This window comes from Canis lupus, chromosome 16 (assembly GCF_003254725.2).
Source record: "Canis lupus dingo isolate Sandy chromosome 16, ASM325472v2, whole genome shotgun sequence".
NCBI lineage: Eukaryota > Metazoa > Chordata > Mammalia > Carnivora > Canidae > Canis > Canis lupus.
This window is the reverse complement of record NC_064258.1, coordinates 20,272,177-20,297,210: the sequence shown is the minus strand read 5'-3', so window position 1 is coordinate 20,297,210 and position 25,034 is coordinate 20,272,177. Positions and strand designations below refer to the sequence as shown.

Here is a 25,034-nt window from a genome sequence, read left to right as displayed (position 1 = left end):
TATGTGATTTGCAAATATTTTCCCCATTTGATGGCTTGTCTTTTTATTCTTTTAACAATATCTTTCAAAGAACAGACATCCTTAATTTTGATGAAGTCAGATTTACCAAGTTTCTTTTTGGATTATGCTTTGGTATATTTTTCCCTAACCCCAAGTCACTAAGATTATCTCCTATATTTTCTTCTAGAAGTTTTATACTTTTAGGTCCTGTCCTTAGATCTTAGGTCTGTCCTTAGACCCATTTTGAGTTAATTTATGTTTATAGTATGAGTTAATTTTCTGTTTATAGTATGAGGTATGAATTGAGATTTGTTTTTGCATATGGGTAACCAGTTATTCTAGCACCACTGCATGAAAAGTCTATACTGAATGGCCTTGAAAACTTCATGGAAAATCAGCTGTCCATGTATGTATGGGTGTGAGTTTATTTCTGGACTCTATTTTTTTCCATTGCTATTTGTCTTTACATCAATACCATACTGTCTGGATTGCTATAGATTGTAAGACTTGAGATCAGGCAGTGAAATCTATTCTTTTTGAGAGTGGTTTTAGTTATTCTGAGTTCTTTGCATTCCCTGTGGCTTTTTAAAATAGCTTGTCATTTTCTACACAAATGTCTATGAGGGTTTTGGATTGTGTTGAATCTGTAGAACAAACTGGAGAGGATTAACATCTTTACAATATTGAGTCTTTTAGTCCCTGAACACTATACTTATTTAGTTCTTTAATTTGTCTCTGCATCATATGCATTTTTTGTTTCGGTCTTGCACATTTGATGCTATTGTAATGATATTTCTTTAAAAATTTAATTTCTTTTTTTTTAAAGATTTTATCTGTTTATTCGTGAGAGAGACACAGAGAGAGGCAGAGACATAGGCAGAGGGAAAATCAGGCTCCACGCAGGGAGCCCAATGCAGGACTCGATCCCAGGACTCCAGAACCATGCCCTGAGCCAAAGGCAGATGCTTAACTGCTGAGCCACCCAGGCATCCCTAAAAATTTAATTTCTTATTTAAGAATGTTAATGGCTGGTACATAGAGATATAGAGATACAAGTGATTTGTATATATTGATCTTTTATTCTGCAACCTTGCTAAACTCACTTATTAGTGATAGTATGTGTTTTGTAGATTTTGTTGAATTTTTGTTGATGATGATAATGTCTGTGAATAAAGTTAGTTTTATTTCATCCTTTCCAATATGGATGCTTTATTTTTCTTGTCTGTTGTCTGTTGCAGTACCTGGAGCTTTGAGCACAATGTTGAATAGAAGTAGTGGGAGCAGACAATCTTGACTTCTCACCATAGCAATAAAGCATTCTGTTCTTTACTGTTACCTGATAAAAGCGGTAGTATTTTTTTGCTTGTTTATTTTGGTAGATGCCTCTCACCAGGTTGAGGAGGTTTCCTTTTTTTCTCTTTTGCTGGAGTTTTTATTGGATGTAGGATTTTGTTAAATGCTTTTTCTGCATCTGGTGACATAATCACATGGCTTTCTTTTTTAAACCGTTAATGTGCTGAATTACACTGAGTGATTCTTGAATGTTAAACCAATCTTGGCATTCCTGGGATATATCCCACTTGGTCATGACATAGTAACCCTCCCCCCCCTTTTTTTTGTTGGGTTTAATTTGATAAAATTTTACTTAGGATTTTTGTATTGGTATTTATGAGTGCATAGATCTGTAGTTCTCTTTTCTTGTTAATAATTTTTTTCTGGTTTTGATTATGTAAGTAATGTTATCTTGATTGAAAGTATCAGAAGTATTTCCTTCTCTTCAATTTGCTGGGTAAATACTATCCACTAAATGTTTGTGTCCCTCCAAAATTCGTATGTAGAAACTTAATCCCTAGTGTGATGCATATTAGGATGGGGCCTGTGGGAGGTGATAGGTCATGAAGCTCCACCTTCATGAGTGGGATCAGTGCCCTTATGAAAGAGGCCCCAGAGAGTTCTTTTGCCCTTTCTGTCCTGTGAGGTTACAGTGAAAAAGATAGCTGTCTGTGAACCAGGAAGTGGACCCAGACACCAAGTCTTTTGGAGCCTTGATCTTGGATTTGTAGCCTGCAGAACTAACTGTGAGAGATAAATGTCTGTTGTTTGTAAGCCACTCAGTCTAGGACATTTTGTTATAGCAACCCTAAAGGACTAAGACAATGAGTTTTGTTTTTTTTTTTTAAGACAATGAGTTTTTATAGAATTGGGGTCTTTTCTCTGTCAATGTTTGATATAGTTCACCAGTGAAGAAGCCATTTGGGCCTGGAATTTACTTTGTGGAAAGGTTTTAACAGCAAATTCTATTTCTTTTATAGATAGAGGACTACTCAGCTTTTTAATTTCTTCTTGAGTGAGTTTGTTAATGTATTTTAAGGAATTTGTTTATTTTATCTATGTTATCAAGTATTTTGGCATAAAGTTCCTTTATTATCCCTCTAGTATAGATAGATATATCAGTGTACTGCAGTGTTATTTACCTACTCCTAGCTAATATTGGTAATTTGTGTCTTTTTTTTTCTTTAATAGTGTTGCTAGAGTGATTTAAAAAAAATTATTAGAGAGTGCACAGATGCTCGAATTAGGGGAAGGGTAGAGGGAAAGAGAGAGAGCACATCTCAAGCAGACTTCCTGCTGAGCTTGGAACCCCTTGTAGATCTCGATCCCACGACCCTGAGATCATGACCTGAGCTGAAATCAAGAATCAGGAGCCCCAAGAGGTTTATTGATTTTTACTGATCTTCTCAAAGGACTAGTTTTTAGTTTCATTTATTTTTCTCTATTTTCCTTTCATTGATTCTCTCTTATTTACTTTCTTCTGCTTATTTTGGGGTTTATTTTTTTCTTATTTTTCTGTTTTCTTAAAATTGAAGCTGAGTTCTCTGATTTGAGATCTTCTTTATTTTTTAACACTGGCACTTAGCACTATGAGTTTCTAAGTACTGCTTTGGCTGCACTCCTCTGAATTTTGATCTGTAGTGTTTCCATTTTCATTCAGCTCAATATCCTTTCTGACTTTCCTTTTTTTTTTTCATCTCTTGACCATGGATTATTTAGAAGCCTATTACTTAGTTTCCACATATTTGAGGATTTTCCAGAGAGATCTGTTAATGATTTCTAATTTAATTCCATGTAGTGAGGAAATATATTTTATATGACTTGAATCATTTTGAATTTATTGAGACTTGCTTTATGGCCTAGAACATGGTCTGTCCTCATGGATCTTCTCTATGTGCTTGAAAAGGTGTATTGTATTGGTGGGTAGAACGTTCTATGAATGTCAGATCAAATTAGCTGATAATATTACTGAAGTTCTTTGTATCCTTACTGATTTTATAACTGTTTTATAATTTATTGAAAGAAGGGTTTTGAAATCTACTAAAAATATGGATTGGTTTATTTCTTCTTACATTTCTGTTTTTGCTTCATGTATTTTGAAGTTCTGTTATTAGATGCATAAATATTTAGGGCTATTATGTTCTCTTGATGAATTGACCCCTTTATAATTATGATGATGATGGTGACATTCTTTATCCCTGGTAGTCTTCTTTGCTATAAAATCTACTTTGTGTGACATTGAAGAGCCATGTCAGCAATTTTTTGATTATGGTTACATAGTATATTTTTTTCTATTCTTATACTTTCAATATATTTGTATCTTTATATTTAAATAGTTGTTTTTTTTACAGATAATGTAGAGTTGGGTCTTGCTTTTTTATTCAATCTATTAATCTTCATTCTTGAATTTGGATGTTTAGACCATTTACTTCAAATGTAATTATTGATATTATGTTTGAATCTACAGTCTTGCTCTTTATGATTTATTTCTTTCCATCTCTTCTTTGTTCCCTTTTTCCTCGTTATCTTCATTTTTCTGGATAAAAATGCATTAAAAAGATTCCATTTTATCTCCTTTGTTGGCCTATTAGCCATTACTGTAAAATCATAGCACTTAGTAGAAGAGCCTTCCCACAGCATACTTCCATTTCTTCCCTCCCAGTCTTCCTGCTTTTGTTATCATACATTTTATTTGCACCCATGTTATAAACCCTATAATACATTGTTTTTATTTTTGCTTTAAGCAATGACCCTGAGATTATGACCAGAGACAAAATCAAGAGTCAGACACTTAACCAACTGAGCCACCCAGATCCCCCAATCTCAGTGTTTTGTCAGAGAACATTTAACTTTATCTTTTATGACAAGATATGTGTGTTCTTTTTGGCAATCTTACATTAAAGCCATATCATATCATGTCAGCCATTTGTGTGAGATGCCAGTATATATGATTTTTTGATAAAGTTACTTTAATGATCCTTAAGTGTGTCCACCTTTATAAACTCTCTCTCGCTTCTTTTTGCTAGTAAAGAACAGGAGTCTGCTCAGGTGAGCTAATGAAGGAAAATTCTCGTGATTTATATTGGAGGTGGAGTAACCAGCTCTTTCCTGAAATGAGGTTTTGTACTTTGGTTCTTGTATAGGTATGACTAGAAAAAGATCTTTATTCAAGGAATTATGCATAAAACATTTTCAACTGCATCTTAATGTATTTTATTCCCAGATAGTCCAGATAATATGGCTTATGCTTAGCCACTGCTTGACTAACTAGGCTTTTTACCTGGTGTGTATTTTACTCATCTTTTAAGGAAATGACTTCTGAATAGGAGTGAGCATTTCAGTATTTGACTAGAAGAGTTAAATAGCAATATTTGATAATTGAGGTTTTTTTAGTTAGTAATATTTTAAAATATGCTGCTTTAATACCGTTTTATATCTTTCTCCAGAAATAGAGATGTTGAAGAATAATAAATTTGTACAATAAGTGTTAAATTAAAATTTTAAGTATTGTTATGTTTTAAGTGTTGGTGCTTCTAACAAAGTACATTTAAAGTTTAATAATTGCTGTCACATAAACCTCTCAGACAGAAGTTGAAGGAAGTGATTGTTTCCAAGTTCTTGCTGTTCAGTCTTACAGAAGGTTTTAAGAATTGAAGAGCTGCATGTGTTGTCCAGAGTGATCTTTTAGTCAGACAATATCAGTTAGATATTTAAAAGATTAAATTAAATTAGAAACACCAGCATCTTTGTAACTAGTCCCTGTAATCTAGTATTTTGTCTGGTACTCTTTGGTGCACGATAGCAACATCCTCCTGGATTTCTGTCTGTGAGGTCAACCTGAGATGTCTTTAGGGCCACACATATACTGAAGAGATTGCTCTCTGTCTGGGGTTTCATATTAGGTCTTGGCCCTGACTCTCAGGATATCAAGTTGAATCCACCAAGATAGTCCTAGTGAAAGCACTTCCCGTTGTTCATAACTTACCTTCCATTGTCACTGTGCTCAGTGCATGGCACCATTGTCCCAGTGTGGTACCTCAGCCAGGTTCAGGGTGTAGTCTATGTGGCATATTCTATGTGGAGTCTGGGTCCCTTTATTTTCTTTAAAAAGATATTTTATTGTATGTTTTTATTAATCTTCTCTTTAAAATATTATGGTAGATAGATTATTGTTTCTCAAGTTCAAATACGTTGGCCCTGTGTAAATGTGGCCATAGAAGAACTACTTCTTGAAACCTATTTTTGTGATACTTTTGGATATGAAGGTTTTTCTGTTGTCTCTATGCACTGCTTTTGTGGAATCTGTCTCTATAACAGGTTATGGATTGCTTTGGGTGGGGATGAGAGCTAAGTTTAAAGTCAGCTGATATGAAGTGGAGTTTGGTTACTCTTGAAATCCTTAGACCACTCCTAAAATAAAGATACTGGATTTTGTTTATACAGTCCTTTGTGGTTAAAATTTTGTATGGCCCCAAGTACCTCTTCCAGCAGTCCCATCATCTGTCGCTGGACTGACTACCTAAATGTTGTTTACTTAATTATTTACAGTGGTCAGAGAAATCCTAGCATTCACGTATTCTTTTCAATAAGTATTTGGTCTAGGGCACATAATTACTGAATAGGATGACTGTTTGAATTATTTTTTTGAATAAAAAGACTTGTTTTTTAAAATGTATGTAGGTGAATTTATGTAACTTCAATATATATATAAAATAACTGCCTCTCTAGGTTTGCCATTTTACTCCACAAGCCTGTAGTATCCGGTTCAGATTAATAATGTTTTCATTCCCACTCCCCAGCTTGCCAACCCAGAAAGGAATCACCCTAGTTGTTTATTTGTTTATGTGGTAACTATTATGTATATATAAGCATTGCCCTGGGCACTGGGATTATAGAAGTGAAACAAACAAAGTCCTTTTTCTCATAGAACTTAGTAGTAGTACTAGTAGGGAAGGTAGGCAATAAATAAACCAGAAAGGAAAAGAAATATTTCAAGTAGTATGTGTTACAAAGAAATGTAATTAGGATAGATGGCCATGGAGGGTCCAGCTCTTTCATGTAGAGGAAACAGTTGCCCTCTCCAAGAAAGTGATGTTTGACCTGGGACCTGCATGGAGGGAGGAGCCAAGCAGTGGGGAGTGGGAGGTCTGAAGGTTTGTCCACTGTCTTCTCCGTCAGACTCCATCTGACTCTTCATATTTGAGTTGAGCATACTGTGCCCTTTCTCCCCATGAGCAGCACAGTGGATTTCTTGTCAGGGTAAGTATAGTGAGTGACAAGGGACATTCACTCCAACCTCATCACTTCCAAGAGACTGTGACACACGGAGAAAGTAGGTTAGGGCTGGCTGAGGTTCCTTAAGATAACAATTACATATTCTAACTAGGATTCCCACGAACAGAAATGAGAAAGTCCATGGAATTTGATCTGATTTGTACTTTATTTTGTAACATTTAAATATATTGTACCTGATTTTATTAAGGGTTATTTTATTTATTTTTAACAGGAATCACTAGATTTGATCTACTTGGAGACTTTGGAAGGTTTAATTGGCTGGGAAATTTCTATATTGTATTATCCTACAATTTGCTTTTTGCTATTGTGACCACATTGTGTCTGGTCAGAAAATTCACCTCTGCTGTACGAGAAGAACTTTTCAAGGCCCTAGGTAATCCTGAGGTTTATGGGTATTTTTTCTCTCTTTCTGCTAATTTCTAATTTTGTCATTTGAATTAATTTTAAATCTTCATCTGTTCATTTTTCCTACTGTGTGAAACCATAGAGGTGCCATTTCTGACCCATTACCACTGGTTATGCTCTTGTTTGAAATCACCTCATTAAGCCTCAGCTTCCTTATCTGTAAAATGATGACAATATCTTCTTCTCTCGAAGACTGTTGTGAATATTAACTGGAATATTTCTTGTAAGGGCCTGAGCAGAGAGTCCTGGCACATCAGAAGAGCTCAATAAAATGAGCTCTTTTATTGTTAGGATGATGGTGTGGAGTGAGGTGAGGCTAATGGCCTAGAGACTTATTTTTTGGTAATGATACCTCTTACAATTTCTTAGTTACAGATTACTTTTGAGGCTTAGATTTTACAAGTATTGGGCTGACCTATAATGCTCTTCAGTAAGCCAGATAACTCAGGATAAAAATATTAGTATTCTTGTCATTAATAGGAGAGATGGCATTCATTATTATGTATTCCATAAGTCACATACATTATGACCATATTAAAAAACTCTTAGGTTTGACTAAGCTAGAAAGTGTATAAATGTTACTTATGAATGAGTTTTTCCATTCTTACTTCAACATTAGCACTAAACATTTTATATGTTTTTATTTTACTTCATATTTGTATAAGTTTTATTTTATATTGTAGGAATACCAGGGCAGTATAAACTATCTTGCTATATAAACCCTCTTGGGTTTGGAGTGTGTAATTTTCTAATAACAGAAGGGAAAGGTAATGATTTATTGTAGAAAATCCTAACATTAGGTCGTTTACCTGACTTGACATTGAATGCTTATACTCTGTATTCCATTGTGGCTTTTAGCTGTTGCAAAAGGCTACATAGTGATTGGTTCATTAAGATCCACATAACTTCAAACTTCTGAGCAACAATAAAGCTTCTCACCCTACCAAGTTCTTCCAACCCCTGTGATTGAAGGGATGACCTTCGGAAAGGGAAAAATAATTCAAATTATTTATTCATACATATTTTATTACATTCACCCTGTGAAGGGATGGCTGGTACAGTAGTGCCTTGAAGTGAAAATGACATCTCATTTCATCTGAAGCACCGGATAATGTATGGATTTTCGTGCTTATGTTTCCTAATGTTGGCCAGGTTAAAATTTGTAAGGTGAAGTGGGAATCAACAGTTCTCTCAGCGAAATGTCTAAAGTTAGAACTTCATTTTTTTAAAATTTTATTTATTTGTTCATGAGAGAAACACACAGAGAGGCAAAGACAAGGCAGAGAGAGAAGCAGGCTCCTCACAGGAGCCCAATGTGGGACTTGATCCTGGGACCCCAGGGTCATGACCTGAGCCAAAGGCAGACAGACACTCAACCACTGAGCCACCCAGGTGTCCCTAGAGGTTCATTTTTAAGCCCATAGTAGCATCAGTGAGACTAGTTAGCCAGAATGTCAGATCAATTCCCACTTAGCTGTCACTAACATGAGATGCTTGTAGACAAATTGCAGTAAATTTAGTTTTGAGTTAAGTATTCTAGATATCATCTTTCTGAGGAAGTCTTCATTAATACAGTGAGATATCATTAAAGTGAAGTCATGTATGTTTTGTTGGCTCTTTGACCATAACAGGCAGTAGAATTATCAAGAGTTGTGTAAAACTAATAGATGGATTTGTTTTTTTTGTCCAAAATGTTTTCTGTTACTCTTGGGAATGCTTTAAGGAAGAAATGCATTGTAAGTACAGAAAGATCCTCATTAAGTATATGTAATAATGTGTGAATAGTCTGAGATCTTAAATCTGATTTCACTGGGAATCATAATTTGATTATAAAATTTTATTATCCCCCCCTTTTTTTGTAGGCTTTTTTCTTCTGCTGCTATGTCCATTGATAATTAGAGTACCTATCTTATAGAGTATCTGGTATATAGATGGTGGTGGAAGTGACTGTTTCTGCAGAGAGACATATTATAGTTTTTCTTAAAGATGTGTAGCCTGTGCTGTACCCAAGTTTTTTTTTTTGTTTTTTTTTGTTTGTTTTTTTTTTTTTTGTACCCAAGTTTTAGAAGTAATAATGGAAAGTCTCTCCTCAAAGGGGATTCCTTTTCACTTGGGGCACTGATTACTCAGCTGGTTTCTCTCTCCACCTACCTCCTTCTCCAGCAGGCCCGGTTTAAATATGCTTTCCCACACCCACCAGCTGTGGGTTCCTGTTGTCATGCAGTGGTTTGGCCATTCCTGGGACTTGAACTGTTTATTGTGTTGGATTGATTTCTTTTTTCCTTCCCATTCGTCCATCATAGACAGACTTAATTTTACCTTTTCTTTCATTAAGATATGCAGGTGATAGAAATTTTAAAATTCGGAGTGCTGTGTTGACTTAAGAGCGATATAAAATTGCTTAACCGCCAGGTAGATAGCTTTCTGGAGTCTTAGGGGAATAGAATCTTATCCAAGTATGTTTTTGAGGTGTCACAAAAGTCTGAACCTCGTAAAAATGTTTCCTCAAAATCTTTTCCATAGATGTGCTGGTATTCTTGAACATCTTTGTGCTTCATTTTGTTAATAAGTGCTGACAGTTTTGGTGCCACATGAACTCTTAAATTTTCTTCTACCTATTATTCCTGAGTTGCACAGTATTGTTGTATATATCAGGTACATTATGTAAGAGACTAGTGGATGATCCAGAGGGAAACTAATATAACTTTAAAAGATAGTATAGTGTAAATTTTTATTCTGTGATATATCTTTGGATAACAAAATCTTTATGTTCAATTTATTCTTTTGCCATTTCTTCTTTTTTTTATTTTTTTGATCATGTTTTCAAAAGCTTTTCCTTTTAATTATGTGCTTACTATTTTGGTGTGTCTCTCTGTATGTCTTCCTGTGTGTGTACTTGCATGTGTGTTTTTAAAGCAAAAATAGGATCATATTTGTCTCAGGTTAGTTCCCCTGGGAATCACACTTTGGGGCTGGGATGAAGGAGGAGGTGTATGAGAGGGTGCTCTTGGGATTGTGTGGAGGGCAGAAGGTGGAAAAGGAACTAACTGTGCAGAGATAAGAAACCAGAAGCTCTCATAGACCCCAGAGCTTGCATGGAGCTGAAGAGAAGGCATGGTTTCCTGGGGGTCAGCTGTCTTCTGCTTAAGCCTCCCAAGGAGCCTCCAGTGGGGACAGGAGATCTTTCATCCTAAAGGGGATCCAGCCAGCACATCAGAGCTTTCTCAGTAACACTTGACACTCTGCCTTATTAGCCCTCTGCCTACCCAAGTAACAATACATCATTTCTTACCATTTTCTTAATTTTTCTGCAGGGCTTCATAAGCTTCACTTATCAAATACTACAAGGGATTCAGAAACATCCAAGGCATCTGCAAACGGGCATCACAAAGCACTGTGAGACATGCAGCAGCACTCTGCAATCAAGAGATCTGGGACCCCCACACTCCTGACATGCCTGTCAGTCAGAAATGACTCGCACTGACCATGCTTCACATTTAGGGCCTGAACTTGGCAGTGCCATTTCTTTCATAAGCTCCTAAGAACTTGGTTGCCACAGGCCCTCTTCTCATTTAACTTTGTGACGAATCCCGCAGTTGCCAGCCAAACGCAGGCTCCTTAGGGCAGCACATTCTTCTGTGGATACATTTGCTTGCACCAATTGATACAATCACCCATATGAGAATGCTAGAAAAGGCAAACTTTGGGGGCCTTCTAAGAATTCAGTTAAATACCATTATATATTTTATTCAAAATGGAGAAGCTGACGTGAAAGACATTCTTGGTACTTGGATGTGAAGTGAAGGCCCTGCAAAAATGCAGGTTTATAGGTGCCGTTATTTCAGTGGGTGCATTGGAGCAGTAGTTTGCAAATGATATTTTTCACTTCCTTAAAGAAAAAGACAAAAGCATAGTTCTGGTTTATATTTCAGAATGATATTGATTGGACTTTGAGTCAAGGGAAAAATAGAAAATTCTTTCAAAACCCGGTTCATGCTAGGACACCACGGGAATACCTTCCTCTGTACAGTGTAGTAGACTACATAGGATGTAGTCTTGTAGTTCTGTACAAGATTATGCACTTGTAGTTCTCTGACATCTTTTGTGTATGTAATTTAGTATTACCTCTCATAACATAGTTGCCAGTGTCGAATACACTTGTAACTTGGATTTTGCCTTATAGGCTATATGTACACTTTATTTTTTTAAGCATTTTTTCAAAATCTCTCAGTTCCTTGTGCTCCTGTGTCTGTTATTAAACTACAAATGCTCTGTGGTAGAACCCCCCCCCCCCACGCCCCGTCACCACATTCTTCAGGCCTTGGTTACTTTTATATATGCCAGTTTACACCTCAGATTTATAAACGTTTCCACTTTAACACCCAGATGCACATTGTCAGTGTTCATGATGTGAGAATAGTTTTGTAGTGTATCATGATCTGATAATCATTCAGTTATTAAATTATAAGTACTTCTGGGGATGGTTTCTTGACTTTAAGTCCACTGAATAAAAACTATGAAATTGTACTCTGTATTACCATCCACTCAGAGTACTGAAAACTGTGCATGCAGAAATGAGAGATGAGCCCCTTTGTACATACTTTGTAGTTATGCAGTCTCTATAAACACATAGGTTCACATGCACTATGTGTATGGCAACAAATTGTCTGTGTTCAGACAAAAGTAAAAGAACATTTTTCCCAAATTGTTGAGTTTAAAGGGTGTTTTGGAAGAAATTTATGAAAATCAGACTGTATATATTTGACAAAAAAATTTCCACATAGAGCCAAAAAAATAAGAAAAATTAATCTCTGTATTCCTAAATTCCATTGAGTATACTTCTTTATTTATACCTCTATATTTCATTCTGAGCTTCTATTGTTAAAATCAGCCCAGTTTTAAAATAAAAGAACATTTTGTGATTCTAAACAACACTCCATAAATACTGCCAGTCTAGTATTGGTGACTCTCTCCACATAAGATATGCATATTGAGGAAATTAACAGAAGTTGGCTGTTTCCTAATTTCACTGGTAATTACACTTCTTTAAACATTAATTGCAAGCTTTGATTTTTACTGAAACTTGCTTGCAATCCATATTTTGAGCAGACTGTCAAGGGGAAAAGAGAAAGAAAATTTTTTAAATAAAAAAAGTCACTTGTAACTTACACTGGTTTCAGGGCACATCCATAGGAAGTTCTTGGGTATTTGTAAGATGTCTGAAAATTTCTGAGTAAAATATTAAACTTTTCAGTGTCTATATCAATTTTTTGTTCATTTGAAAGTTTCTTTCCATCGGAAAATTTAGGCCAGGTTTGGATTAGTAAGCAGTGAAATGTATTATAAATTCTTACAGCTGTTACTGGGTGCATCTTTGTTGCTTTTGAGACAGAGGATACTATTGCCGCACATGAAGGGCAGTTTTGAACCTTGGGTCTCAGATGCCTTTTATGGGAGCAAATACAGGTCGTAATATACTCTGTTTGCCACATGATTACAGCCACTGGGGGTTCTATAAAGAGTATATTCCTGGTCATGTACACAAGAGTCTTCCTTTTGAGTAAGAGACTTAGTCTAAATGCAGGTGTTTCTATTGGACATACACTGGCGGCTGGCTGCATGAGGGCATGGCAGAAATGGGTGGCAGGCAGCACACTGAGGCCAAACGTTGAAGTCTGGTAAGAACAGCGCCCCCCCCCCCCCCCCCCCAGCCCAGTCTTTCATTTGTTGCAGTTGTTGTGCTGGTGAAGGAGAAGGCGGCTGGCCTGACACCAGAACACCCTGTTCCCACAGTCAAGAGTGGCCCTTGGGATGGCCATTTTATTCTTGTTGGGTAGGGGGCTAGGTGGCTGTGTGAAGTCAGATGCTCCGTTGACTTTTTCTCACCTTAGGATCAACTTTAAAAGGGCATTAGACACTGAAGTTACAAAGTTTTTTGTGGAGACTTAGCCTATTCTTAATTGGTTCTGTAATACTTATTTTAAACTTACAAATTTTATAGATAACATTTGTAATTTTTACTGATTTTTTTCCAAGATATTTCTTAGATTTAGTATTTACTTAAGCTTTATATATATTCTATATAAAAATAGACCTGCTCTAAAAGAAGAGACTATGTGAAAATCGCATGCACATAGATGTTAGCTCCTTTAGTGCCACACTGAGAGGTTGATTGATTTGTGGATGAGAATGAAGTCTTCTGCATGGTTTGACTCTTGGAATATTCAGGTAGTGTTCTGTGTGCACCTGATAGTAGGGGCATCAGTGTCTGCTTGCTTTGCTGGAGCGCAGTAGACCCGTCTGTGCCCCCGTAACCGCTTAACCTGCCTACAGCACAGGCTTACGTCATTTGAAAACCCTATGTGGCTTTCTTTGTTGTTAGCACAGTATTAAATGTATAAAGGCAGAATTCTTAAAATAATTTTTAAAAATAGCATTTATGTAGTACTGACTTTTAAAAAACTGGTATGATGTTACTTTTAAAATAATGTTTAGATGCACTGGTATATTACTTTTGTTTACAGAGTGTTTTGTTTACAAATTATCTGTTGGCCATGTTTGTTTCTATGAGATACTTTTAGTGTGACTTTTTAAATGTCTTAGAAATTAAAGTTTTACAAAAAGTGATTTCATGTTTTGGTTTATAAGCATTCAAATGTATTTTTGTTTTACTTTTAAGTCTTAAGTACCATCGTGGCTAAAACTTAAGGTATATGTAGGTTACTTCCATTTCTTTTTTATAAAGGGCAGTATGGTTCTGGTGAGATGTTGGACTGAGGAAGAAGTGAATGTTCTCTCTCTTTTTGGAGTTATTGGTAGATGAATTTCTTCTAAACATTTGCAGCTAAAATGTAACATCAACAATTGAAATCATTTATGTCATCTAATTGTTTGAGTTATGTAGATATATTTGATTCCTCTAATCTTTTCCGTAGAAGAATTGAACCACACCCACTTGTGGTCGGGCAGCTTAATCCAGAGCTCATGGAAGAGTAAATGGCATTAGCATCTGGTGAATTCACTGCCAGACAGAAGCCTTTATAGCAGTGGCTTGCTTTCCAACTCTCTGACCACAAGAAGAAATACTTTTTACATTGTAGTATGCACAGGCACACACAAACACATGCACAGACTTCTATACATGTGAACAAAAATTTAACAAAACAGTACATATTTTTACTGTATGTGATGCCTGCTGGCATTTTTCATTCTATTTTTTTAGAATACTAGACACAAACCACTAATACTAATGGATGGTGAACTTCAGTTGGAAAAACGTGACTTCAGGGATCTAGTTAAAAGATGAACGAACACAAAAACTTTTTTTTGACTTTTGACTATTAGGTAAAATTCATTATTGCAAATACCACTGAAGCAAAAGTATTATATATGCAGATTACTTGTTGCACTGCAAAAATTGGAATTAAAATCAGTTGAAATTGCTGGAACTCTAAAAAATGGATTATAAAATTTCAAAACTAGATGGTTGATCCATATTTCTTAGAGAAATAGAGCTGGGACCTAGTATTAAAGAGAAGTTACTTCCTATTCTGTGTAATTCAGTTAAGTAAGTGTTTTCAAGTTCACGTGATCAAATAGGAAATTCAGATAAAATCCAGTTATTTTTTTTTTAAGATTTTATATATTTATTCATGAGACACAGAGAGAGAGAGAGGCAGAGAAAGAGGCAGGCTCCATGTGGGGAGCCCGATGTGGGACTCGATCCTGGGACTCCAGGATCATGCCCTGGGCTGAAGGCAGGCACTCAACAGCTGAGCCACCCAGGCATCCCAGAATCCAGTTATTCTTGAATGTGGTTTTGGTCTTATGTTCTTCCTAAACATACTGGAAAAGTCAAATTCACAAGCATGGGTTATGAAAAGTAGAGCAGCAGCACCTGATGTGTATGATTCCTGACGACTAGTGTCAACCGAAAGATCTTCAGTGTCTGAATGAGAGGACGTAGAGATTTAAATGTGAATCTGAGGAAGAAAGTTTGATCAGTTACTAAAAATCCTATGTGAATGTATGAATGTCTTCTCTCTTGCAAAGCTCTTAGTAAAAGATGTACTGCTTACCAGCAGTGGCCCCTCAGAACCCAGGACATGCTATAGAATTGAGCAGCTGTAGCTGTCATACTGTGTAGCTGTAGCTATTGTATCATATTGAATGGCTGTAAGTACTAACAAAATAGCCTTTTACATATATCTTAGCACATTGTTTTGTTATTGCTTTAGAAACCTGTGGTGAAAAACTTCTCTTTTTCTGTATTCTCAAATACTTCACTTGTGTATGTGTGTGTGTGGGGGGGGGGGGGTGGTTTACACCGAGCTATCTTCCCAGTTCTCTGTGGATACCACATCAGTGTGCTGGTTTGATTTACTTCTGACACTATATGGAGTTAGTGTAGATGCTACAGGTTAAGGACTCAGTCCCACAAGACTGACTCCCCACCCCTTGCTTCAGATGCCGGTCCCATGTCTGGGCTGTCCCATGTGCTTTGCCCACCCAGCTATAAATCAGTGGTTCCCAGCACCCCCTGGTTCAGTGATGTGCTAGAGCTGCACACAGAACTCTGCCAAACAATTGATTTACTAGATCGCCTATTTATTACAGAGCATAGACTCCGGAGCACCAGATGGAGCTGATGCCTGGGGCCAGGTATGGAGGTGGTCGCAGAGCTTCATGCCCTCTTTCCAGGGGTGCCAGCTGGGAAGCTCTCTGAATTCCTTCAGTTTGGGTTTTGGGTTTTTTTTTTATGGAAACTTCACTATATAGACATGATTGATTAAAGGATTGGCCATTAGTGATTAGCTCAGCCTCCAGACCTTCCCCACTCCCCAGAGGCCAGAAGGGTGGGACGGAAAGTTGTTGCTTCCACTGGCCATCATTAGGGGCTTTCCAAAAGACAACATTAACATCAGCTCAGGTGTGGTTGAAAGGGGCTTCTCAGGAATATGAAAAGACACCTTGATCTTATCATTTAGGAAATTCCACAGGTTTTTGCTCTGTGCCAGGAGTGGGGAGGAAGACCAAATATATGTTTCTTATTATAAATTACTTGGACAGGCTTGGTTTGGAGCAGTAGCTTGTATCAGGCTACCCAGTACCACTGTTTACTGAAGTCTTGGATCAAAGAAGTGCACATTTTCAGACTACTTCCAAAAAGACTCTATCAGTATATACTCTCATCAACAGCATATAAAGATGTTTTTCTAGCTAACACTGCATTTTGCCAGTCTTTTACATTAGCGCCAGCCTGAGAAGCAAATATTTATTTTTCTTTGCATTTTTAATAACTACTGGGGGGGACTTAAAAAATTTTATCAGCTATTTTTCTACTTTTGTGAATTATCATTAAATATACTTAGCCTATTTTTCTTCTGGTATTTTATAATTTTGTTGTTTTATAAAAACTGTATATTATAGATATTAAATGTCTTTCTGATGTGTGTATTTTTCCTGATTATTCTTTTAACTTTCCGCATTGTTTTTGTGGGGGTTTTTTTGTGTGTGTGTCATACTTAGGCTTTCCCTATCCTAAGACTTTCAAAAATATTCCCCAATATTTACCCCTACCTACTTGAGATATAATTCACATATTATAAAATTCACTCTGAAAGCATATGATTTATTGATGTTTAGTGTATTCCCAGGGTGGTGTGCCCATCACCACCATGTAGTCCTAGATCATTTTCATTACCCCAAACCTAACTACTTTTATGTCTTTTTTTTTTTCATAATTCATCAACACTTTATCTGGATTTATCTTGTTGAAAGGAATGAGATAATGGTTGTGCAGACATGTCACTGGCCACACAGCAACCATTAATGCCAGGCAACACAGCTCCAGTTTTATTCAGAGTGGCAGTGTGCCCAGCTTCCCTTGCAGGTAGGTGTGGCCATGTGACTTGGATCTGACCTGGGACTTGATTCAGACTATTCTGTGGGACCTCCAGAAAGATAACTTGGAAGAAGCCAGTCAGCCAGAAGAAGCACTACCACCGCCCCCCGCCCCCCAATCCTCTCTTGCTGATGATGCTGTGAATGGGACAGGATGTGACAGCTGGGACTCCAAGAGCCACTTCACATTGTAAATTGCCTGTGAAGACAGCTGAAAGAATTTGGATGCCCACTGAGTGCACAGCTGCCCTACAATCCCTCCTTGGCTTCTGTGAAGATGGAAGCTCCTTGAGTATCCAGATTGCTGCCTTCAGGTCTGATAGGAGTGACTGAATGCAATATTAACCTCTCCTTGACTAGTTTTATTGTTTTCCCAAATGACAGGCCAGTGTAACAGAACTATATATGAAACAGTATGTGTGATTTCAGTGCTGTTTGTATGAATCAAATGTCCATAAAAATTGAACTTTTTTCTAAATTTTATATTCTAAATCCTCTAATTAATGTATCTCATAAACTGATTTTGAAGAATAACCTCTCTGTTATTGTACCAAACACTAATCTTGTGTTTTGAATTAATACTTAAATTTACTTTTGCCTTCTGAGGTTCTTGTCAGTGACTCATTCTACTGTCTTTAAACCTCCAGTTAATGTGGTAATTTTACCATATACACTTGAATTATAATTTGGAAGATGTATTCTTTCAGACAGATTAGCATTCACATTGGCAAAGAAAGTTCTTATTCACAAAACATCTCAGAGACAGTTGAAAAAATTTGAATAAAATCTGTAGATTAGTTAACACGTATCATTGTCAATTTCTGGTTTGGATAATTTTACTATGGCATGATAACAGGGGAAGCTGGTGAAGGCTATATGGATATTCTATTTATGCAACTGTTTAATCGTTTGCAACAATTTAAGTGTTTAAAAATCCCAGAGACATTGTATAACAAAGAATTATGCTGTAAAATAATTATGCTTGGTTCTGAAACTCTTACCTAAAAATTTTGACTCTGCAAAGTGCCCTCAAGGATGGAAGCCATGTGCTTGCAGAGGGTGGAACAGAAAGAAGTGTGTGGTCTAGGGGCACAGGTGTCTGTGGTCCCTGACTTGCTCACCTCAGCCCTATAAGTGGTCTAGCTAGGCTGCATCCAGAGATGATCTGTATATTGACAAAAGACAGTGTGCTCCTCACCCACCCCCAGTAAAGGCTTCTACAGGTATTCTTTTGATACTGTATACCAGCTGTTTCCTTGACAAAACTGTAGTGTGTGTGTTTCCATATGTAGGCCTGAGAATCTTGCAGTTTTTCAGCAAAACCCATGGAATATATGTCAAGGACAGTGTAATCTTTGATCTTAGGTCTTTCCCTCTCTAGACAGAAATAGGTCATACCATAGGCTTATACATTTAATATTACTCCTGATTATTGGGACTTAGAGAGAACTTTATCCCATAATGCTATTGTGAGAACCAGAGATAAAACTGAAATATTCTCACACCATTTTAGGTAAGTTAGATATATATCTACACCCCTGCAGAAAGCAGTAAGCAAGCATGTGATAGGGTTCAGGACACACTACTCTCACATGTGGCACATTGGCATATTGAATATTTTAAGCTGAACGAGTTTGAGGTTTACCCTTCTTAGCTAAAACAGGCCCTAAGACCCTCTTGTGAGAGACATTCTCCTTATACCCAGAGGAGAGGAGCATCCTTATTTCAGAGAATCCTAACAGGCCTTGCTACCTCATACTCCTTAACCTATCCTGTTTCCCACAACTGCCTACTCTTCATCAGATGTAGTAGAAAATAGGTCCATTTCTTTGGGTCTTCATTTCTTTATGAAGGCTCCCATGTCATGTAATACTTGTACTAAATGTATTTGTGTGCATTTCTCCTGTTAAGCAGTCTTTGTCAGTTTAATTTTTAGACCCAGCCAGGGATCCAAGAGGGTCAAAGAAGACTTTTTCTTCCCCTTTGCTGCCTTTTAACGCAGTTAATATTTTTATCTTGATCCAAGATGGATCCAAACAGCTGTTCTTGCTACCTAATTGTTGGCTACTGTTCAGCTATGTTAAAATTAAATTGTTTGGGGGTGGGGGGTATTTCCCAACTTTTAATAATCACATCCACCAAGTTACTTCAAATTATCTTAGTTAAATGGTTTTAGAAAATTACATTAAGAAGTAGTGTTATTAAAAGCCAGTTATGGGGGGATCCCTGGGTGGCTCAGCGGTTTAGCACCTGCCTTTAGCCCAAGGCGCGATCCTGGAGTCCTGGGATCGAGTCCCATGTCGGGCTCCCAGCATGGAGCCTGCTTCTCCCTCTGCCTGTGTCTCTGCCTCTCTCTCTCTCTCTCTCTCTCTCTCTCTCTCTCTATCATAAATAAATAAACAAATCTTAAAAAAAAAAGACAGTTATGTTATGGATGTTTACTGGGATATCATCGTGATAATCCATCTAAAAGAAAACTTTTCAAGCCCTGAATATATTGGTTTCATTGTAGGGAGTTGATCTTCGTGGTCTTCCCCCCGCCCACCCCAGTGTGTCTGTGTAATATACAGATGGCAAACAAGTGGCCTGGGGGCTGTGCTCACCTCAAAGCATGATTTTACCAGTTCAACATTTAAAAAATTTAGTCAATATTAACAAATCACAAAAATATCATAATACCATAGCTGTTTTAGTTTATAGCTGTAACCTCAGTGTCTTTTTAAAATTGAAATATCATTGTCATACAACATTATATTAACTTCAGGTGCATAACATGATGATCTAACAACATATAATGAAATGATCACCATCGTAAGTTAGTGAACATCCACCACCACACGGTTACACATCTTTTTTTCCTTGTGATGAGAGCTTTGAAGATTTACTCTTGGCAGCCTTCAAATACACAATACAATATTGTTAACTATCATAGCCATGCTGTATATTGCATCAGCAGGACTTCTTTTATAACTGGAAGTTTGTACCTTTGATCACTTTCACCCATTTTACCCACTCCCTACTTTAGGCAACCGCCAATCTATGTTCTCTGTTACTATGTATTTTTTTAGATTCTACATATAAGAGAGATCACATGGTATTTGTCTTTCTCTGATTTTATTTCATTTAGCATGATGCCTTTGAGGTCCATCTGTGTCCCAAACAACAGGATTTGCCCCTTTAATATAGCTGCATAATATTCCAGTGTGTGTTTTATGTATATAGATAGAGATATCACATTTTAAAAATCTATTTATCTATTGATAGACATTTGGGTTATTTCCATATCTTGGCCATTGTGAATAATTCAGTAAACACAGGCATGCTAATATCTTTTTGAATGTTTGTTTTCATTTCCTTTGGATAAATACACAGAAGTGGAATTGCTGAATCATATAGTAGTTCTATTTTTAATTATTTGAGGACCCTCCATACTGCTTTCCACAGTGGCTGCACCAGTTTGCATTCCCACCAACAGCATGTTTTCATGTGCCTGTTGACCATCTGTATGTCTTTGGGAAAGTGTCCATTCAGATTTGCCCTTTTTAAAATTGGATTATGTGTTTTGCTCTTAGGTTGTATGAGTTCCTTACATAGTTTGGATATTAACCCTGTAGCAGGTATATGATTTGCAAATATTTTTCTCCCATTCAGTTTTGTTGATTGTGGGTTTTATTTATTTATCTATTTTCTCTACAGAAGCTTTTTTGTTTGATGCAGTCCCACTTATTTTTGCTTTTGCTGCCTTTGCTGTTGGTGTCAAATCCAAAAAATCGCCAAGACTAACATCAAAGAGCATACCACCTATGTATTCTTCTAGGAAGTTTATGGTTTCAGGTCTTAGGTTCAAGTCTTTAATCCATTGAGTTGATTTGTGTGTCTGGTATAAGATAGTGGCCCAGTTTCATTCCTCTGCACATGTCTGTCCAGTTTCCCAGCACCATTTGTTGAAGAGAATGTTCTTTCCCCGTGGCATATTCTTGGCTTCTTTGTCATAAATTAATTGACTGTGTGTGTGTGTGTGTGTGTGTATCTGTTTCTGGGCTATTTCACTGATATATTTTTATGCCAATACCATATTGCTGTCAGTGTCAAAAGATTAAATATCTTTTGATTGAGAGATATTCTTTTGAAGTATTAGAAAATCTGACAACATTAAGTTCTACAGTTTGGAATCAACCCAATAATAACTGCTTTCTTCACTAATCTGTTACCTGGTTGACTGCAGAGGCATTTGAGTTTGCCTAGTTTGCTAGAATAAGAGATCAGATCCACACATTATTTATTTGTATTTTTGTTAACATTTTTTTAAGTATAGTTGACACACAATGTTACATTAGTATCAGGTACACAGCTTTAGCTACCATCAGTCCCCATCATGCCATTGACTGTATTCTCTATGCTGTGTTATTTCTTTTAAATGGAAATTCTTGTGCTGCTAGTGGCTCACCTCAGGGAAGAGTAAGGACAGCTCTGTCTGCAGGTGCCCTTTATAAGCTTTCAGCTTTTCCAGGAAGTAGTTAACTATATTTAACATGCTGTTGTTGTCTATTAAGGTATATCAATTTATATGCAGATTGTCTTATATGAAAGAAGCAAACAGTCCTGGTACTTATTAGGGAGTAAATTAGAAACTTACTGTTCACCAGTATTTATCAAAACAGCACTAGAAATGACTTTCCATCAGAATTACTTGAAGTATACACAGTCAGTACACCCTTACAGATATTCTGGTCAAGCAAGCCATATACACCACAGAGAGCATCTCCACTAGACTACATCAGAGCGAACTTCACAGAAATTGCTGTCATTGACCATGGTGTGGCCATTATACTGAGGAACATTTTACAGATTTGTCCCATGAAACTCACCACTGTATATCTGAAGGGACACCAGAGTGAACACCATTTTATTTATTGTGTCATATAATTTTGTCCTTATGGTAAAATTCGTGTCTGAGTATGAGCAATGGTTGTCCGTGAGATGGGAATACATATCAATGTGAATGGTGTGCTCCCCCATAGCAGGGTCTGGACCCCTGTAGTGCTAAGGGGCTGCCTGTAAGCATATGGCCTTGGCATAGGCACTCAGGCAGATCTGAAGCGACAGTGGCTGGAAGATGTCCGCTCTCTAATTCCTCACAGTCGATTCTCTTGAAACGAGATCCGTGGGGTGCTCCTCCACGGCCACCCCAGTGAACAGTTTGAGAAACAGAAGGGAGGAGACACTTTTCTAAAAAAAATAATTGTCATTCTTCTCCTAACATTTGTCTTGTTTTTAACTCGTGGACATGATGAACTGTGTAACAGATATGAGTGTCCCTTTCAAGTTCCCTACCAAGAGGCTCAGAACCCCATGTGGAGTGCTCCCAGAGCAGACAGCTCAGCCTCCTTCCTGCCTGTCTTTGTTCCCATTCTTGTTTCTTTCTCTTCTTTGGGTCCACCTTAGTTTGTGCTTTCTTGTATTCATCACAACTCTTTGGTTTCAGGTACCAGAAACCAAATTCACAAAGCTCAGGGAACATATCTGGATCTAACGCACAGTTTGGAGCTGAACCCACTGCAGACCTGCCAAGCCCCATCCAACAAACAGGAAATAGAGCTTGTTGTTTTAACAGGACTGATAAATCCTATTCCCTGATACCCTGAAACAAAACTGGAATGTACTGATCAGAATGGTAATAAACTAAGTGCCCAACCACTGGGAAATATAAACATGATTATGATGATGGATTTAAATAGCATCACAGGAGTTTCCTTTCCCACATCCTTCACTGATGCCCTGCTTCTTGGGGGCCCCAACTCTTTCTTGGTCAGTGACCCAGTTTTTACATAAGAGAATTGAGGCTGAGCTGTAATTGTATGGAAGTCTGCATGGTTTTTGTGACTTAACCTGAAAATGTGTCATCATCATCATCAAACTTCCAGAGAAGCAGCTACTGCACTGAAGACCGTGTTTATTCTGTGGTTGAGATTTGGGTCTCCCAAGCCTTTGATGGGAATCATTCCAGAGGGTTTTCAATAAGAAAATGACCTGATTTGAGGCGGGGCAAGATGGCGGAGGAGTAGGGGTTCTCAACTCACCTGGCCCCACCAACTTACCTAGATAAGTTTTTGTATATTTTTTTATTGGAGTTCGATTTGCCAACATATAGTATAACACCCATATGAGTATGCTCATCCCGTCAAGTGCCCCCCTCAGTGCCCGTCACCCAGTCACCCCAACCCCCCGCTCACCTCCCCTTCCACTACCCCTTGTTCATTTCCCAGAGTTAGGAGTCTCTCATGTTCTGTCTCCCTCCCTGATATTTCCCACTCATTTTCTCTCCTTTCCCCTTTAATCCCTTTCACTATTTTTTATATTTCCTGTACGAGTGAAACCATGTAATGTTTGTCCTTCTCTGGTTGACTTACTTTACTCCGCATAATACCCTCCAGGTCCCTCCACGTCGAAGCAAATGGTGGGTATCTGTCGTTTCTAATGGCTGAGTAATACTCCATTGTATACATAGACCACATCTTCTTTATCCATCATCTTTCGAAGGACACCAAGGCTCCTTCCACAGTTTGGCTATTGTGGACATGGCTGCTGGAAACATCGGGGTGCAGGTGTCCCGGCGTTTCACTGCAACCTAGATAACTTTCAAATCATCCTGAAAACCTACGAATTCGACCTGAGATTTAGAACAGCTGGAATGCTACAGAGAAAGGTGTTCGCTTCTAACAAGGTAGGAAGGTTGGGGGTGGGGAAAGAATCAATTGGGGGAGCCCCCTGCCCCTCCAGGAGCAGGGCTAAGGCCTGTGGGAAAGCCTCTGGGACAGGAAAGCCCAGCCCCGGAGAAGCAGAAACTTTAAAAGTCCGCACCGGATTCTTCCCGGATAAAGGTGCTCAGCAGGTAAATCAAGCAGAATCGCTGGAGGGGCAGTGGAGCCTCGAGGTTCCCGGAGTCACTAATAAAGGGAGTGCACCCGGGGGACAGTGCGCCACACACTGCGGGCCGAGCTGGTAAAGGGCTGGAGCGCGCGCTCAGCGGGGCGTCCGGGAGAAGCCGGTCTGTCAGGGGGCTGCGCCCTGCTGCCTTCGGGAGCCATGCACCCAGGAGCACGATTCCAGCGGCACAGGCCCCGGATCCCAAGGTGTCAGGGGACACAGCCCACAATCCTGCATTGCCCCGGGACAGGCGAAGGCGGGGAGGGCAGAGGACCGTGAGGACTCTCCTGCAGCTGGGCGCCCCCAAGCTGTGCAGATCAGCGCCCCCCGCTGCCCCGGGAGCATCTAGGCCAGTGTGGACTGGGAGCTGCAGGTGGTTACTGGGGGGAGATGACTGCAGAGCTGGAAATCTGGCCGCCGCCAGTGTTGTTGCTCCTCCTTGTTTCACCGTGTGTCTGGGAGAGGCGAGGCCACCGGGAACAGAGGCCTCACGGGGTAAACAGCTCCCACTGAGCCCGGCACCCGGCAGGGGGTGGGGCATCTCCCCCGGGTACACACACCTGAGAGTCAGCACAGCAGACCTTCCCCCAGAAGAACAACTGGAAGAACAGGGGAAGAGCAACTTCTTGACCAGGCAGCTCTGGAAAGCCCCAGGGCAGTTTGAGGGATTTACAGATATAGAACTAGAAGATACCCCTCCTATTTTTTTTCTTCTTTTTTCCAGTGCAACTCGTTTTTATATCAGACTGTAAATTTCCATTTTTTTCTCTTTTCCCACCTTAACTACAATATTTTACCACCTCTTCATATTTAAATTTCTTCCTTTTTGACTTTAATATTTCTACAATTACAGGTCCTAGATATATTTTCCACTTCTAGATTTCCTTCAACATACTCAACTTAATTTGGAGAGATATACACGATATGGTTTTTATGTTTTGTGTTTTTTGTTTTCTCTGCCTCATTTTGTTCTACAATGGCAGAAGTTAATACCTTCTAAAACGTGACCAGCATGCACCCAGAACCAAGTGGTATACCGTGCTGGTTCATTCTGTGAGATTCCTCATTCCCATTCTGCCCCCCTCTTTTATCTCATTTATGTTTTGGTGGTCAATGGTGGGGCCTTCTACAAGTATTTCTGGTTTATATAAATTTGAGACTGAGCATCTTCT

At 38.3% G+C, this 25,034-nt stretch overlaps 2 protein-coding genes across 12 annotated transcripts in view; one reads left to right on the top strand and one right to left on the bottom strand.

Moving 5' to 3' along the window:
• Positions 1 to 17,737, top strand: part of LMBR1 (limb development membrane protein 1) — a 146,582-nt gene extending 128,845 nt beyond the window's left edge. For 7 of the 11 annotated variants that reach the window (XM_025451497.3, XM_025451443.3, XM_025451624.3 and 4 more), the window contains 2 exons: positions 6,839 to 7,000; positions 10,347 to 13,659. In XM_025451497.3, the coding sequence (XP_025307282.1) occupies positions 6,839 to 7,000; positions 10,347 to 10,432 (248 nt within the window). In that variant the 3' untranslated portion in view covers positions 10,433 to 13,659. Of the gene's footprint in view, positions 1 to 6,838; positions 7,001 to 10,346; positions 13,660 to 16,812 lie in introns of those variants that run through there. The other 4 variants (XM_025451614.3, XM_025451609.3, XR_003138965.3 and 1 more) reach the window with 3 other exon arrangements.
• The window catches only part of RNF32 (ring finger protein 32), a 61,268-nt gene continuing 50,885 nt past the window's right edge, over positions 14,652 to 25,034 (bottom strand). Inside the window, exon 9 of the mRNA XM_049095254.1 lies at positions 14,652 to 15,014. Coding sequence (XP_048951211.1) covers positions 15,003 to 15,014 — 12 coding nt within the window. The 3' untranslated portion in view covers positions 14,652 to 15,002. The remainder of the gene's footprint in view (positions 15,015 to 25,034) is intronic.